This window comes from Phoenix dactylifera, chromosome 3 (genome assembly GCF_051530095.1).
Source record: "Phoenix dactylifera cultivar Ajwa chromosome 3, Ajwa_hap1_PhDact_Kaust_v1.1, whole genome shotgun sequence".
NCBI classification, from domain to species: Eukaryota; Viridiplantae; Streptophyta; class Magnoliopsida; order Arecales; family Arecaceae; genus Phoenix; species Phoenix dactylifera.
In genome coordinates this window covers 36,888,494-36,906,028 of record NC_143192.1, presented here as the reverse complement: position 1 = coordinate 36,906,028, position 17,535 = coordinate 36,888,494, and the positions used below count along the sequence as shown (strand labels likewise).

At 44.2% G+C, this 17,535-nt stretch overlaps 1 protein-coding gene and 1 long non-coding RNA gene across 3 annotated transcripts; both read left to right on the top strand.

The window, feature by feature from the left end:
- Window positions 1–6,265: 6,265 nt before the first annotated feature.
- Window positions 6,266–15,643, top strand: LOC103715476 (ribosomal RNA small subunit methyltransferase G). Of its 2 annotated transcripts, XM_008803108.6 has the most exons (9): window positions 6,268–6,494; window positions 6,579–6,659; window positions 8,572–8,661; window positions 8,847–9,013; window positions 10,338–10,407; window positions 10,806–10,885; window positions 10,977–11,039; window positions 15,046–15,122; window positions 15,207–15,643. In XM_008803108.6, exons 1-9 carry the CDS (start codon window positions 6,327–6,329, stop codon window positions 15,305–15,307), a joined length of 897 nt encoding a protein of 298 aa, XP_008801330.3. In that variant the 5' UTR covers window positions 6,268–6,326; the 3' UTR covers window positions 15,308–15,643. The 2 variants fall into 2 exon arrangements, with proteins under 2 accessions (XP_088574324.1, XP_008801330.3); XM_088718198.2 differs by lacking the exon at window positions 8,572–8,661 and having other exon boundaries at window positions 6,266–6,494.
- Window positions 15,644–16,132: 489 nt separating this feature from the next.
- LOC148714364 (uncharacterized) lies at window positions 16,133–16,655 on the top strand. The gene is made up of 2 exons (XR_015976285.2): window positions 16,133–16,274; window positions 16,495–16,655. It is a non-coding gene; the product is annotated as an uncharacterized LOC148714364 (long non-coding RNA).
- Window positions 16,656–17,535: the final 880 nt, after the last annotated feature.

Sequence of the window (17,535 nt, the reverse complement as noted above, 5' to 3'; positions counted from 1 at the left end):
GCGGCCCCCCGTAGCGCCTCCCCGACTAAGTTCGAAATGCTCCGTGTCGATAGTGCATACCCAGACCCCTCGACCTCGAAAAGCGTCGCAGGTCGACAGTGCGTTCCCAGACTTCTCGACCTTGCGCACGATTCCTCGACTAAGGTCGAGATGCCCCGATAAGTCGACAGTGAGCCCAAGCTCTCTCGACCTCGGGAAGACGGGATAGTACCTTCGCGGCCCTCCGTGGAGCTCGACATCGACAACGGGGTAGTACCTTCGCGCCCCCTATAGCGCCTTTCCGACTAAGTTCGGGATGTCCCGAGTGTCGATAGTGCGTACCCAGACCCCTCGACCTCGGAAAGCGTCGCAGGTCGACAGTGCGTTCTCAGACCCCTCGACCTTGCGCACGATTCCTCGACTAAGGTCGAGATGCCCCGATAAGTCGACGGTGAGCCCAAGCTCCCTCGATCTCGAAAAGATGGGGTAGTACCTTCGCGGCCCTTCGTGGCGCTCGACATCGACAATGGGGTAGTACCTTCGCGGCCCCCCATAGCGCCTTCCCGACTAAGTTCGGGATGCCCCGAGTGTCGATAGTGCGTACCCAGACCCCTCGACCTCGAAAAGCGTCGCAGGTCGACAGTGCGTTCCCAGACCCCTCGACCTTGTGCACGATTCCTTGACTAAGGTCGAGATGCCCCGATAAGTCGACAGTGAGCCCAAGCTCCCTCGACCTCGAAAAGATGGGATAGTACCTTCGAGGCCCTCCGTGGAGCTCGACATCGACAATGGGGTAGTACCTTCGCGCCCCCCATAGCGCCTTTCCGACTAAGTTCGGGATGTCCCGAGTGTCGATAGTGCGTACCCAGACCCCTCGACCTCGGAAAGCGTCGCAGGTCGACAGTGCATTCCCAGACCCCTCGACCTTGCGCACGATTCCTCGACTAAGGTCGAGATGCCCCGATAAGTTGACGGTGAGCCCAAGCTCCCTCGATCTCGAAAAGACGGGGTAGTACCTTTGCGGCCCTTCGTGGCGCTCGACATCGACAACGGGGTAGTACCTTCGCGGTCCCCCATAGCGCCTTTCCGACTAAGTTCGGGATGCCCCGAGTGTCGATAGTGCGTACCCAGACCCCTCGACCTCGAAAAGATGGGGTAGTACCTTCACGGCCCTCCGTGGCGCTCGATATCGACAACGGAATAGTACCTTCACGGCCCCCCGTAGCGCCTCCTCGACTAAGGTCGAGATGCCCCGATAAGTCGACAGTGAGCTCAAGCTCCCTCAACCGCGGAAAGATGGGATAGTACCTTTGCGGCCCTCCGAAACGTTCGAGAGCGACAGCAGTGCAGCATCTACACAGATCTCCAACGACAGCTATGTCTTCCAATATGCCGGCGTCCCTGAAGCGGACCCCAAGCAAAAGAGCGCCCTCAAAAGCTGGCCAAAGAGCAAAGCCGCCCACCTCGGCATGGGGCGCCCAACCCCAACGGTGCAGGAGGATTTCCCCCGACCAAGGTCGGGATGTTTCTCCGAATCAACCATGAGCCAGGGTCTCCTCTGCCCCGGGCATGCCTTTTCCATCGCTAATCGGCGGTGACGACCTCGGCCCTTGATACTTTGGTCGAGCTCGAAAGTGCCGAGGCACTCACCATAAAATTCCGACTCTACTCGTTGGTACTTCGGCCGAGCCCGAGGCCAACTACCGCGAAGGTCTCACCGGCAACGCAATTTCGGTCTATGATCTCCCCGGAGAGCGACCCCAAAACCTTTTGTGAGCCAACATCTGGGGAGCCGAACTCGAAGACTTGGCTAAATTGTCCAGGAGATAAATTTAAAGGCCCGACGAAACCTCTTTAGGATCCGAGGACCGGAAACAATGCCTCGGCCAAGCTCGAGGGCTTGGCAAGATTCAAATCCAAGCTTGAAAACTCAGAGGATTTCTCTAAAGTCGGAGCTTGGAGCCTCACTTAGCGAACGCGATTTAGGTCTAGGCCTATGCAACCAAAGCCTACGCACTTAGCCGAGTTCGAAGACTTAGAGAAAATTGCCGACGGGAATTTGACTTGGCTAGCGCGGTTGAAACTTAAGTCCACGGAACTTAAGCCTACGAACCCAGCCGAGCTCAAGGACTTAGTGAATTTTTCTAGGATTTGAGCCCGGCGCCTAAAACGTCGTCCTTATCAGAGCTAAGCTTGATACCTTAGCGAGTGTGCTCTACACCTAAGCCTATGAAGCCTAAGTCTGAGAGCTCAGCTGAGCTCGACGCTTAGAAAAATTCACCGGGAAGAGTTCAACTCGAGCGATCAAAGTAAAAGTTCACTTATTGCGCGAAAGAAAGAAAGAAAAGCAAGCACAAATTTGCAAAAGACGTTTTTTCATTAACAAAAGCCCGAAGGCCGAAGTAAAAAATTGAGGTCGGCCGTACAACAAATTTGGGAACCGACCTCGCTCACAACAAAAGGGAGAAAGAAAAACAACTCCTAGGGAGCTCCGGCCTCGCCAGCGCCGAGATCATCCGCGATGATCACCTGGGAGACCTCGGCAGGGATTGGCTCGGGACCTTCCTCTGCAGGAGCAGGTACAGCTCCGTCGGCAACTTCGGAAGTCCCCTCTGCGGGAGTCGCCCGAACCACTTGCTCGCCCCGACGGCTTCTCCCCCGACCTCTGCGTCGGCGGCCTCGACCTCGACCTCCTCTTCCTCCTCGAGCGGCGAGGGCAGATCGGACTCCCCCTCATCGCCGAGCTTCGATCTTGGCCGAATCCCCGAAATATCAAGCTGAGGGCAGAACCGCGCTATCTGCCACCGAAAGTTTTCAAAGCCCCGAAGGAACCCATCCACGGTCTCCTCCTCCAGCATGTCGCGGAACTCCTCCGACCCCTTGAAGAGCTCCACGGCATTTTGGACTTGCTCGAGCGCCCTCTTTTTTCGAGCCTCGAGCTGCTCGATCTTCAGGCGGAGAACTCCGCCTTCGTACTTGTATCCCGCGGCTTCGGAGCGGGACTCCGCGAGTCGCGCCTCGGCGGCGCGAAGCTTGGACCTCGTCAAGGAGTGGGCGGCTCTCTCTTCCTCGAGCTCGCTGACGATTGCAAGCCGCCCGGCCTCGGCGGCCTCCCTCCGCGCGAGGGCCTCGACCAACATGGCCTCCGACTCCGCGAGCCTCTTCTCGGCCGACTCCAGCTGTTTCTGGAATCGTCGAGATTCATTCTGGTATCCCGAGGCGATGAACACCAGAGTATCGATTTCATGAAAATGCTGCAAGGAAAACGACGATAAGTAAGGATAAAGGAAATGCTGATGGTCGAAAGCAAAGCGAAAAAGTAACCTACTTGAACGGCATTACGGTATGTTTGGTCGATGATCTCCTCAAGCCCGAGGGCCTCGAACTTGGCCTTGGCCCGGTCGGTCGGGAGCATTGCGCGGCGAAAAACCGCGCGCGCAACATCAGCGTCTTCAAGGGCCAAGCTGCCCTCGCGAATCGGGGATTTCAGGTCGGCAGGTCCTTTCCCGGGACGTCCCCTGGCCCCCGACGAACTGGGCCCGTCCGAACTCACGGTGGTAGGCCGAGATGCACTCGGAACCCCGGGACCCCTACTCGGCTCGGGCCCCGATCTCCGTAAACGGACAACAGTCCGGCCTGCCCGTTGAGCAACGGAAGCGGGGCAGGCCGAAGGTGCCGATTCGGATGCCCCTCCAGAAGCTGAGCTCGCACGCTCGGCCGTTGGGGCCTTCTCCCGGGCGGCCGACGACGTTCCGGCCCCGGAACCCCTCATCCCGGCAGGGGCGGAAATGGAGGCCGTCTTCACTCTCTTTCGGGGCTCGGGAAGAGCCCCGCCGACCTCGGCTGACCTCCGCTTCAGCCGAAAGAAAAGAGATGCGTTGCTGGTCGACATGTGTGGGATATTTGAAACAAGAAAAAGAGAAAAACTCTAAGTAAGAGGAGAAAGAAACAAATAAAACAAAAAACGAAGCAATATGACCATTCTTACCCTCGGGGTGCGCCGAGCTCAGGCCGACGTTCACCAAGGCCTCCTCGCTTAGAAGGTCGGCCAAGTTGATATCCTTCCCGAGACCCCGCAGGGCGTCGACAACCCTCTGCTCGTCCGCCGTGAGCTCGGAGAGCCTGTTAAGGGCTTTCAGTCGGAAATGCCCCCACCTCGGGTCAAATCCCCACGACACCTCGGATGCAAGAAAGAAAAATCTCCCCTTCCATTCATGAATAGAGGAAGAGGCACCTCGGAAGAGGGACATACCGCCGCGGAAGGCAAAGTATAACCACTCTCCATCCGCCGGATTGGTTTTCAATAAAAAACACCAGCGGAAAATGCTTACCAAAGCCGGGATCCCATGCACAAGGCAAAGAGACAAAAATCCGACTATGGTCCTCCACGAGTTCGGAGCGAGCTGTACTGGGACGAGTTGATACTCCACCAGCAAGTCGTTCACAAACTCGTGAAGGGGGAACCGCAGGCCGGCCCAGAGTATCTTGACATACACCCCGATCCGACCTGGAAGCGGTCGCGTTACCCGGTCCTCCAGCCCCGCGGGTTCGAGATGAAATCCGGGCCGGAAAAAAAAACCGGGAGTGAACCAGCTCCAGTTCCTCCTCTGACAGACTAGATCCGACTTCATTCGGACCAGAACCCATTTGCAGGAAAAAGAGAAGGAGAAGCAAAGGACAAAGGGAAACAAAGAAAAAAGAAAGGATGACACCCCTAACTAAAGAAGGGAGATGACCTACGGGGGGAAATCGCCTTAAGGCGCCGCCGGAAGGCTCGGTTACGACTGAGAAAGACGAACAGGAGGATAGAAGCGGAGGAAGAAAGGGAAGCAGCCAAGCAAGACCTTTTTAGGGCCAGGTCAAGGGGTTTATATAGACCTTTCGACGGCCCGGATAGGCAGGGTCGGACCCCGCCTCCCGTTCGGATTGCGCCACGTGTCGGCCCCGAAAACCGAAACAGCATATTTATTTTAGGTTGAAGCCTCGAATAAGCAATCGAGGCAGTGCCCCGTCGGATTTCGGGGCCCCATCTGAGCCCGCCTCACGAAGCGATCTCAGAGGACGAAAAGGCGTCGCCCCATCTCCTCTCATTAAAAGCGCCCTGAAACACACGAAGCGTCGGAATAATTTAAAGTCCCCCTGGCCCCCACCACAGCAATAAAGACAACTACTTCCCGCGTCCGAGTTTGCAAGCAGCTCGAACTCGAAAGTCGGGGGGTAGTGTTGGGGTAATACATGTCACCCCACAGCACGTGAGCACATCACGAGACATGTGATTAGGGGCGCTCGACCTGGCGCCCGACCAGGTGCCCGACCTTAGAGCTCGCCACCTCGGAAGTCCGACCTCGCCACTCACCTATCGCGGTCACATCCTTCTGTAGCCCGATCAGAGACTATACCCTGCCACCACCCCTAGCATTTAATGTGCATGGCCTCTGCAGATCTCCGGCTTACTCCACAATTAATGCGTACCTCCGGCTTACTCCACAATCAATGCGTATCTCCGGCTTACTCAACAATTAATGCGTGTGGCGCCTGTTATCTACGGATCTCCAGTCCTCCACGGCAAATCAGCTCAGCTGCATCCAGTCGGCCGTGACAACTCCCTGATTCCGACCTCATCCCCTACGACAAGGCATTAATTCATTTGATCGTGCACCAATTTATGTGACGTGCTCAGTCGTACGGCAACCTCGCCCCATCACATCACAGGTAACCCAGCGCCCCTCTATAAAAGGAGAACCCCTCCACCTTAGAGGGGGCTGGAAGGCAAGAACTCTGGACACACATTATTTCTCCTCATATACGTCTGCCCCCCTCTAACTTAGGCATCGGATGGTCGGCGCTGGAAACTCCGGTCACCGGCTTTTTGCAGGTTTTCTAGAGGACGCTGCCCGCCGACGGATCGCCGCCCGCCAGTGTTCGCCGGAGCTCTTCCTTCTCGGCTGACCGGTCCCCTCCGGGTCCAATTTCCAGCAACATATATATATATATATATATATAGATACATATATACATACAAATATGTATGTATGTATGTATGTTAATTGAGAGAAAGGGAAAGAGCGGCCTGTATAATTGTTTGGATTCCATTGTTTATAGATGCATCATCCAAGATTTTTCATCATAGATGAGTGATTTTGAGATTTGGAGAAATAACAAATATCAAGCGGTACACTGAGAATGTGTTGTGATGTCTTTTTCGAATCTCAAAATCTTCGCGTACGGATAAAATTTGGTTTCCATTGGTAGAGAAAACATTCTAAGCCGCATCTAAGGGTGAGAACACATCCGGACGAGCACCGCAAGTCAACGTGGCAAAATCCAACCGAACCGAGGCTCAACAGATGACTCAAAAACACCAACAACAAATCCGGCGGTCGCAGGATCTCCTGCCGGAACGCAAGACGGAGAGCCAAAGAAAGAAAACGCGAATGGCTGGGGATCTCTACGCGCTGGACTTCGACGGAGTCCTCTGCGATAGCTGCGGCGAGAGCTCCCTCTCCGCCGTCAAGGTTCTCTCGCGCTCTCTCTCTCTCTCTCTGTATCTCTCTGGGGTCTTTTTTTTTTTAAATTTTCTTATTTGTTTTATCTTTTAGGCTGCTAAAATTAGGTGGCCGTCTCTATTTGATGGAGTGGACTCGAGCTTGGAAGAATGGATCGTCGATCAAATGCACATCGTGAGCAGACATCTTGACTCTTTCCCTAGGCCAAATTCCATTTTTTTTTAGATCAGTTTCACAATTACCATCCATTCAACTTCAGCAACAACATAAAGTAAATTCACTTAGTTCGTGTTTGATTATGAGATTAGTTTTGCATGAGTTTGTCCATGGATTAACTACTTGTGCTGTAGTTTTAATTTGATGGACACATTATGTAATTGTGGGACAGTGAGTGATCATCAAACTGATGCGGAAAACCTTTACTCTTTGTAAATACTGAAGGAAAACCCAGCTTGAAGTTTCCGTAGATTAAAAGAGGGAAAGCCTTGCAATTGGTCTTTAACGCAAGACCATCTCCTCCTTATATAAATCTTTTCAAAGTTTGAAGGAGTTGTTCGAAGTTTCCTTTTGTTGGTCAATCCAGTATTAGCATGGTAAAGTGTGGCGAGGTGCTGTGGCAACCAAGGCATGGTGTGGTTGGCCTAGTCACGTATTCGATGTTTGAATCTTTATCCAAGGGCCTATCATATTGTTTTCATACTCTTTGTTTTACCAAGCTCATTAAGGTTTTCTATGATTACTTTGAACTTTATATATTCTCGTTCAATTCGTTAATTGATAGGTTGTCCGAAAGTTTTTGAAAAGATCTTGTGCTAGCATATTTGAGCTATAGTAGTGGTTAGCTCTTGCACTTTTACTTGAGTTTCATAGCCATTAATCATCTTTTGACAATGATGCTTACATTGAGAAGTAGGATAGCTAGAACTTCAAATGGTAGCAAGTCTATATCAAACATTGGCCAACTGTATTTTTATGCATTTTTAGATCACCACAAGAGCAAAGATATGTAACAAGCATCAATTTAAGGATGATGTTTGTAAGCTTCAAAAAGAAAGTTCAAGGAGCAGTATGATAACCACACGAAAATCTGCTGGATGCTATTTTTTTGCTAAAACCCATTGGATGCTATTTGATCAGCTGCCTGATATCTATTTCATGACTTCTGATCTAATGCTTTGGGAATTTCTTCATTAATAAAACAAAAATTATCGCATATATCATATGTACTGAGAACAATGGATGATGAGTTCATTGCAAAGAAGACGTGTAATCTTCAAATTCTCGTCATGGAGCTTCAGGAGAATGACATGCCATTGATTCAAAAGATTAGCATGGATGACTACTGCAAAGCCTTCTCATAATCTTCAGTTTTGGGTACATATATAATGTTGTTTAATGTTGTTTAACAATTCATTTCTTATTTAATGCTGTTTTGGGTACCTATATCATGGTTGCGCATTGGCCAAGATGTCTCCTAGGTTGATAGAATTTTGGACTTTTTGCTGGTCGATATAATAAGAGTCTTAAACCATGTAGAGAAGTGAGTCCATTTTTACCAAAACGAACACATGTTTCATTTCCTTTGTTACGAAGCCTTTTTGTTTTCTTGCTACCATTGCACTATTTCAAATGAAGTCTGGAACAATTATTTGCAATCAATTCATTTCAATTTAGTTTCTGACCTGAATCTGCTCCAACATGCAGATTCTGAACCTTCTCGAATATGGCTTCCACATAGTAGCAAAAATGAGCATTTTTTCTTATGATTGACATATTATCTTGTGTTTTCGCTTATTATATTTTTATTAAATTTGAGAAACTGTTGTGTATTGTCATGCTTTAATACTACGAGATCAAAGATGCGTGGTAGAGAAGAGCATTAGTTTGCTCTTTTCTTTGCAAATATCAGATGTAATGGATTGTCTTGCCCTTGCCACCAGCAAGTATAAAATATTTGCATTGCATAACAAAGGAGGGTGTGTCCGGAGGGAATTATGTTGCATGATCTACAACAGATTCAACTTGTGAACTATTTGATATGGCTAACCATTTTGTTTAAGCTAAAAATTCCTCTCTGTTGCAACAGCTTCGTCCTGTGGTCGAAACAGGATATGAAAACTTACTGCTGGTTAGGTTGCTATTGGAACTTCAAATGCCATCCATACGAAAATCATCGGTAAATCATTGAAATTTGATACATAATCCCATATTTTTACTCCTAATGCATATTAAAACTTAAAAATTGGTCCCTTACCAAAAAACATCATAAAATGCTTAACATTTTAACTGAAATACTGGCAGCAATACTATATGCTCAAGGAACTTGATGGATTTTAGATAATATTTTATTTGATGAGCAAGGTTGCAGATGGACTCACTATTGAAGCGATATTAAATAACTGGTCGCAACTGAAGCCTATCATTATGAAGGAGTGGAATGAAGACAGAGATGCTTTGATAGATCTTTTTGGAAGAGTAAGGGACAATTGGATGCAGACTGATCTATCAGGATGGATTGGTGCGAACAGGTATTGTAATTTCTCCCATTTTTTAAATGCTTAAAGTTTGGACTCTAGTCTGAGTTAGACGGAAAGAATGGGTGCTCTTTTATGGATGAGAAATTAAGATTGTATACTTCTAAAGGGAAATGAAATCAATCACTATATCTTCAGAATCTAAGATTTATGAAATCAAATATCCTTCTTTTACAACTTTCAATATTTTATGGAGTACGCCACAAATTTCTAATAGAACAACAATGGGACCTACTGCATGACACTTCTCTCCAGTTTGCTCCTGCCTCGCACCCATTTTTGTACAGTATGTCTACCATCTGTCCATCATAACTATTTGGTGCTATCAAGGTTCTATCAAGATTTCTTTTAGTTGTCCAATTCTGTACCCATATGGCCCTTTCATTAGTTAAATCAAGATATATAGAGTAGCTCAATGAAATGGTTATTTGGATTACTGTTTCCTGCAACGTTAAATGGGAGTTTTTGCTTGTTTAGATCACTGAACATTCTGATGATACTAGAGCTTCCTTATTCCATCTGTGTATTTTGTCAGTAGACTTCCTTGGAGTAAATATACATGCTAATCAAATGATATAGCTGTTAAATAGGTGGATGAGACGTAGTAAGACTGAAAAAATTCTGAAAAATAGGTGGAGTATTGGACAGGAGATATATACATACTACTACTTGAATTAGTTATATTCCTACTGAGAACTACTGTTCTGTAGCATAGCATTCAATGAAACTGTAATATTACCTGGCCATGAGTTCTTTTATTTTTTCCCCACTTGAGTCTTATGTTACAGTGATTATTTAATCATGTCAGCTTGCTATATGTGGTAAGGATGGTAAATAACTACCATAACTAAACCCTCTGATAGATCACCATATACAGTAATGTGGAAAGTTCTTCATTGAATAGCTCTGACTATGATCCTAAACCAGTGTTGTGTTATAAATGTAGACTTTTCGCTCAAGATTAGAAAATTATATAGTTGTGGTCTCTTCTGTTTTTACATATTTGTACTTAGTAGCACTGTTGCTTTCACAACAATGTGTTATTCCACTTGCTGTATGCAATAGTCAATAGCCCATGGATCAAGGGCAAGCCATTTCGTGAACACATTAACCTATTTTGATCCTCTCTGTACCTAATGATGGACATAAAATCACGTGAAATGCTACATATCCGAAATGAGATTGATATTTATGTTACCAAAGGGATTCCTGCTTTCTGATGATGCAATGCATAAATGCAGCTTCAGTTCCATGAATTTATCTTATTTACGAAGAGACAATTTGGTAGTTGTATGCTTACTAAGAGGTGATCCTGCAGATTTTACCCAGGTACAGGAGATGCTTTGAGATTTGCAAGCTCTCAAGTTTATATTGTCACGACCAAACAGGTATGAACTTTTTTATCCTTTGTACTGTTTCTTCTACAGCCACGAAGTCAAGATCAACATTTTTTTGAACTTCTCTAAAACATTTTAACCTGCATAAATTAGATACAAAAATAGTCTTTGGCCTTTAAGAGTATGAGAATGGTGTAAGAGATGTTTCCTTTGTATGAAGTAGAAAACATTACCTTATAGTTGCTAGGTCTCTATTTAAGATGTCAACAAATTGGACTATATGGCAAACTTTATCTGTGAAAGTTATTTGTCCATGTTGCACAAGCTGGTCTTTGACATACTCTAAGCACATAATTAACAAGAAGCTGCAGATATGTTGCATCCTCAACTTTTATATACTTTCTGCTAAGGACAACTTGTAGATGTCTCCTTTTCTCTTTAAATTTCAGAGCAGATTCGCTGATGCATTATTGCGAGAACTGGCCGGAGTAACTATTCCTTCTGAAAAGATATATGGATTAGGGACTGGGTTAGTATATCCTGTCTCCTAGTTATTTTTCCCCATTTTTAAGCAATGCATTTATATGTTTGGTAACAAGGCCTTTTTGCTTATTCATCAGGCCAAAGGTAGAAGTGCTTAAGAAGCTTCAAGCAATGCCAGAACATGAAGGTTTGACACTTCAGTAAGTTTTAATTCTCCAGTCCGACATTTACATCTTATTGTGGGCATGAAATCTTGCTGGATAAGTTGAAATGCAGACAATTTTTTAAACCATCTTTGTATTTCAATATGCATTCCTCTGTATTGGACCATGCTTTCTTGATCAGCTCATTCTTCAGGGGGCTATAACTTCAGAAGTCATAGACAAAATAATTTTACCCCTTGAATGTTTTTATTCCTTGTGTTTTCTATGGTGGATTTAAAAGAAGGCCTATGAAGTAGTTGTTCCAGTGTCTTGTGCAATTGATGTGGATGAGACATTACTTTAATGTTGTCTGTTTTATCTAGAATTTTATGGATCCTCCTAAATGTACCATAGCAGCATGAATTGCAGACTAAAAGTTCTGTAACTATCAACAAATTATGTCATGTCAATTTTCATGCACTGTGGAAAATTATATCTATTATTGAAAAGGAAAATGAAGAAAAAATTGACGAGTAATGGAGCCAGAGTATTTGCTCACTGACACCATTCTAATCAACATAAGTTCAGTTTCAGAAAAAAAAATCGACGTAGGTTATTTGGAGACCTAAGATGGGGAGGGATCAACAGTTATAGGTCTTCTAGATGAAGGAATGGTAGGTTTGCTTGGATTGTTCTGGAACCTAACTAGCAAGTAGCGAACTTGCGAACAGCATAAACAGAAGAAAATTGTCTGTTGGAGGAAGAGACATGGATCAAGGAGCCAAACTTACACACATAAGATCCAAAACTACAATCAACTTAAGTAACAAAGTGAACAAACCTGACAGATATAGGATTCTTGGAGATCACACGGTGGCTGATGAAGGTTGTATGAGAGTTTGGTCATTAAAGAATATAACTGGAGAATGAAAGGTGGCTTATCAATTTTGTAACTATCATGTCTAATGGATGCTGGGGTCTGCATCTTCTCTCCTCCCCAATTAAAAAGAAAGTAAAAAGAAAAATAAATGGGGAAAAGAAAAATCAATGGCATTTTGAATGCTTATTGGGGATGCTAAACTGCTAGCTCTGCGTTCAGGATGAGGTAGTCTGGATATTGGATGCAACAGAGGCTATTGCATAAGTTAGATTTGGAACACAGTAAGAAGGAAAAATTGAGAAGACTGCTCGTGCATATTTATATGGGACAATCTATTACTTAGAGGGGGCGTTTAGTAACCCAACAGGATCACCACGGTGATCTAAGATCTCCGGTGATCCGAATGCTGGGGTGATTTGATCCCTATTGATCTAAGATCAATGTATTTGGTAGGCCATGGTCCAGTGATTAAAAATCTCCGGATATCTATGAGTAATTTGTTTGGTATGGTACGGAGATCCAACATCACCGACCACATAATACCACAAATACCCCCGATATATCTTAGATGGATTTTTATGTGTTTTTAATTCTTATGAATTAAAAATGTAGGTCAATATGCTAATTCCTATAATAGCTCCATAATTTTGTCACATATTCTACTTTTAGTAGTCCTTATCACAAGAAAATCAGACCATATTCTCGTTCTATCAACAATACTCTTCATGACGTCAAGTTTGAATAAATTGAATTATAGTTAAATTGCTACAACATCCAACATGTTCTTATTATTCTATTAAGACTACCATGACTCGGCCCAATTGCCAAAGAATTTAGTTTTATGGTTTGGGTCCCTTTCAAAAAAATTTGTAGTCGTTACGAACTATTCAAGGGAAAGGAATTCAAGTTCTTTTCAAGATAGAATGGAAGTTATATACTCATCTAGCTGTTTCAGGTTTTACACGAATCAAATGTCTATGTGAATAAATGTGAAAAATTTGGTATACTAGTTCTGTTGGATATTATCTATATGTATAATGTCTATGTGGCCAACACATGAATAAAATAGGATAACACTAAAAATTGTAACACCCGAATCATTAGAAAGCCATAAACATCAAAACTCCACCAAATCCACAAACATCTAAAGTATTCTTTTCACTACAAACGTCCATAATAAACAAACCATAAGATTTAAACTAGGCAAAATTAAACATGAAAGTCAAATGAGAGAAACCACCACCAACTATAGCTGTGAAGAGCTCTAGGTAACATCACACTGGATCAAAATCAAATGAGGGTCTATATGCACCGCCCTCTAACTGCTTTAGCGCATATCTTCTCTGAGGCAGGGTAAAAAAGAAGTCAATTTTGGACTTTTCTTTGCTATTTTTCTTTTCCTTTCTTTTTCTTTTCTTTTCCTTTCTTTTTCTTTTCTTTTCTTTTCTTTTCTTTTCTGTTTCTTCTCTATTTCTTCTCTTCTCCTTTCTCCAGAACCTTCTCTTCCTCCCTTTCCCCACTTCTCCCGTTCCTTTCTTTCCCTCTTCATCTCCTTCACTCTCTAATGCCCTCTCTCACCCTCACACATTCTCTCTCGCTCCCCAAGCCCTCTCTCACCCTCACACATTCTCTCTTGCTCCCCAAGCCCTCTCTCTTCCTCTCTTTATTCTCCTAACTTCTTCTCCTTCTCTTTTCCTCTTTTCTCCTCTCTTTTCCTCTCTTTCCCTTAATTCTCTCAGACTTCTTCTCATCCCTTTCTTCTTCTCAACCCTCCCCTTCTCTCTTATCTCCTCACACAAGGCCAAGAAGGAGAGGTCCTTCGCACGAGAGGGGCGGGCCACGGCCGGCGGCGCCCTCGGCCGTGTTTGCGGTTGCTGCCTGCGGCCGGGCTTGCGGCTTGCCCTCGCGGCTAAGCCAAGGCCGGCGGCTCTTGCGACGTCCGCGGCCGCTCCCCGCGACGCCGGCAATGGCCGCACACAGGTGAGTCCCCATAGCCTTCTTCCCCTTTTTCTTCTTCTTTCTTTCTTTCTTTCTTCTTTTAATTTACCTATCTTCCCGAGTGGATTGGGAGGAGGAAGGGCAGAAAAAATGGAAAGAAGGTGGTCAGGAGGCTTACCTCTTTCGAGGATAAACTGCGATGGCCCTGCTCTGACGCCTCCGCTCCGACGCCTCCGTTGCCGGTTCAAAGAATTCCCTCGGAGGAAGAAGGAAGCGCACGGTGATAGGATGATGCACAAGTAACCCAAACGACTCGCAGCGAAAAAAAAGGATTGTATTTTTTTTGTGGAGTCTCCCACAGCTATGAAGGATAGTTTGGTCAACATATTTTAATCTAAGATCACCGCGCTCCGGTGATGTTGGACACCTGTCCTCAAGGACGGGTTTCCGATCACTGGACTGAACGGTGATTTGAAAAGTGGGGGTGATCCGATATCACCACCATATGGGATTACTAAGATGTAACCAAACATAGTGATTTTATCACTTTCATCCGGATCACCCTTGATCCTGGGGTTATCACCATACCAAATGCCCCTAGAGGGCTGCTTATGGGAAGCGGCTGACTCAAGCAATGTTTTAGGGTGTGGAAAGAGTCAGGTTGCCAAACAAGTCCACATGTCTCCACTCTCAGTTCTCCACTTATTCATACACAATCCCATCTTTAATAAATAATACCCTTATTTTCTACCCAATCCATGCACTCTCTAGAGAGGAACAAGAGAATATCAGATGAAGATGAGAGTCTCTGTCTTATCATCTTAATGATAGAAAACCTTTATTTTATGGTACTGGAAACCACAGCAATCCATGCTTATCTCCAATATACATTGCATGTTGAAATCTTACTAGTTGAGCAATTTTGAAATGGAATTTAGAATAGCTATTTAGTCTCGTGGAAATCTATTGCCAACAACCTTATTTAAGACCAAACTGTTTCAGTTTATAAATCCATGATCTGTAACTCACGTTTTATACTTGTGTTACCCATTTGAAGTGCATTACATAATCTTTAAATACTTTTAGGTCATGAAACAGAATTCAAAGTGAATCATGATTTTTTTTTCTTTTGAGAATGTTATAATCTAACAGCAGTAGTTGTACTTTTTCCTCACATACTTGTGGAAGATTAATGCAAAATCTCTTCCTCAAAATTCTGTCCTCATACCATTTGCTTCTGATCAGCTTCGTTGAAGATCGCCTTGCAACTCTGAAGAATGTTATCAAAGAACCTGCATTAGACCGGTGGAATTTGTACCTCGGTATCTTTGTTTTTCCTTGCCCAATTCTTTGATGGTTTATCATTTCATCTTTTGTCAGTGTGAAATATGATTTGCTTGGAGCAGGGAGATGGGGATACAACACAGAGAAAGAGAGGGAGGAAGCTCAAAGCTTTTCAAGGATTCACATGCTAGACCTCCCTGACTTCTGCAAGAAACTTAAATAGCTTCTATCTATTTTTGCTTCAAACTGGCAAATCATTTCCGTGACTTGACTCAGCCATCACACTATGAGCTGTCAATGATTTATTTGTCCAGCACTCCATGCGGAAAGTTATATTCAGTTTATCTTCTTTGGATTCATATTTAGAGATTATACCCTAGACTTCACCCAATTATCAGCTGCTGTTTTCTTGCAGATCTTTATGGCACTTTTACTAGCCTCTTGTATGATTTAAGAGCCCTCCCTCAAGGGACTGGGGCAGCTTCCATGACACTTTATATAAGTGCTCTGATACTTGTAGCAAGTACTGTTAATATTGGCATATCACTATTTAAAGATACAGCAGCAGCTAGTACCAAAACGCTCATATAAGCCAAATTTGACTGGCAAACCAAACAATTTAGTGGCATATTTTTGTGCTACTAATAATTAACTGCATACAAAAAATTTTAAAAAAACACACACACACACAGCAGTCAGTGGTGATTCAAGGGCTAATAATTGCAACATGTTTTAATTGGAATCATGACTATTGATAATTGCTTGGATCATAAATTTAGAGGTGATTCTGGTGCTACTAAAACATTCCATGTAGATTCTAGTGGCATTTTTAATAGCAGTCTTGACTACCATTAGAACTGTGTGTGTGTGTGTGTGTGACATTAGGGCAGGAGGATGGCTGGCTAAAATTGATGATCTGTGGGTCACTTTTTCAACCATTAAAGCACATTACATGATCTTTTAAATACCTTCATTTCCTGATACAGAGTTTAAAATTGATTGAGAAAATGATGATCGGATTGTAGAAATTGAAGTTTTTCCCTGCTTTTGGGAGATAAATGCAGAATCTCTGGCCAAAAATTTCATCCTCATACTGTTTGCTTATGACCAGCGTCGTGGAGGATCATCTTACAACTCTGAAAAATGTCATCAGATGACCTGCATTAGATCGATGGAGAATTCGCACCTGGGTATCTTTTCTTTCCTCATCTTGTTCTATGATTGTTAACCATATCTTCCAAGTTGATTTTAAAGCTTATATACTTGGGAGCATGGAGATGAGGATATACGACCAAGGTGGGAGAAAGCTGAAAGCTTTCCAAACATTCAGCTGCTAGACCTGTATGATTTTAGCAAGAAATTCTGGAGACATGACATTATGATCTATTAACACATGATTTGTTTGTCTAGGGATCCACATTGCAAAGTCATATTCGGTTCTTTTTAATTCATATTTGACAGATAGTCTGAAAAGTTCCATGGGCACCAAGAGAGAGCTGTGGTCTGGCCTAGCCAGTTTCTGGGTCCAAAATTGGTCCAATCCTCACCAAATAATCAACTCCCATTTCTCGCAAGTCTTTGTTGGCATTTGTATTGGTCTTTTTTATAATTATCAGAGCCTCAAGGCACCAGGGCAGCTCTTGACACTTGGAACCGGCGTTCTAAAACTTCCAGCTTATAAAGGGCACCAGCACAGGCTTCTTCTGGAGCTGAATGAGCTCAACTGCAGTTCTATTTAGAAAGAGAGAGGTATGGAGTAAAAGGGAAGCAACCCTTTCATACGAGTACGACTCCATCTAGATGTATCAAAAGTGAAGGACATGAAATAAAATAATTTATTTCTATTTTGAATGGAATAGATTTACTAATTCTTGTATTCCCATTAGTAAAAGAGATCTTGAATTAAAAAAAAAAATAAACCTAGAAACTGGTTGTGGATTATTTTCTACCAATTGAAGCTCTCTCTTCACCGTCCTCATGCGAATGGTCTACAATAAATCATTGTACCTACAATCCAATCAATTGGGAGAGAATCAATAGATTCTTTTTCAGGAACAATTCATCCTTTCCGAATGCAACATACAACCCTCCGTCGTATTGTGCTCTTCAAGAGTGCCTATCTGGCCACCCTATACATTATGTTTTTTTTTGCCAATCCAGGCATAAATCAACTACCATTTCTCATCTTCCCTCGCTTTGCTTTGCATCATGCAAATTTGAACTCATATATCATCCAATAATAGTACCAAGCAAACAATTATTTTCATAAAAACATTAGAATTTCCAAGCATATAATAATGCTCAAAAGTCACCTTTTCCCTAAAGTAAGGGTCATATCTCACAAAGATTCTCAAGCTCTAGAAGTAAGAACCAATGCAGAAATTAGGGTTTGTCAAGTATAATACAGGGCCTTTTTGCGGATTTTTTTTCAGGGTCTCGAGCAGGGCGCAG

Bases quoted from the DNA above. Each gene is read 5' to 3' on its own strand.
- LOC103715476 (XM_008803108.6), top strand. From the start codon at position 6,327: ATGACTCAAAAACACCAACAACAAATCCGGCGGTCGCAGGATCTCCTG. The intron at 6,495-6,578 runs GTTCTCTCGCGC...TTTATCTTTTAG, and splicing joins GCTCCCTCTCCGCCGTCAAG to GCTGCTAAAATTAGGTGGCC. The intron at 9,014-10,337 runs GTATTGTAATTT...GTGATCCTGCAG, and splicing joins GGATGGATTGGTGCGAACAG to ATTTTACCCAGGTACAGGAG.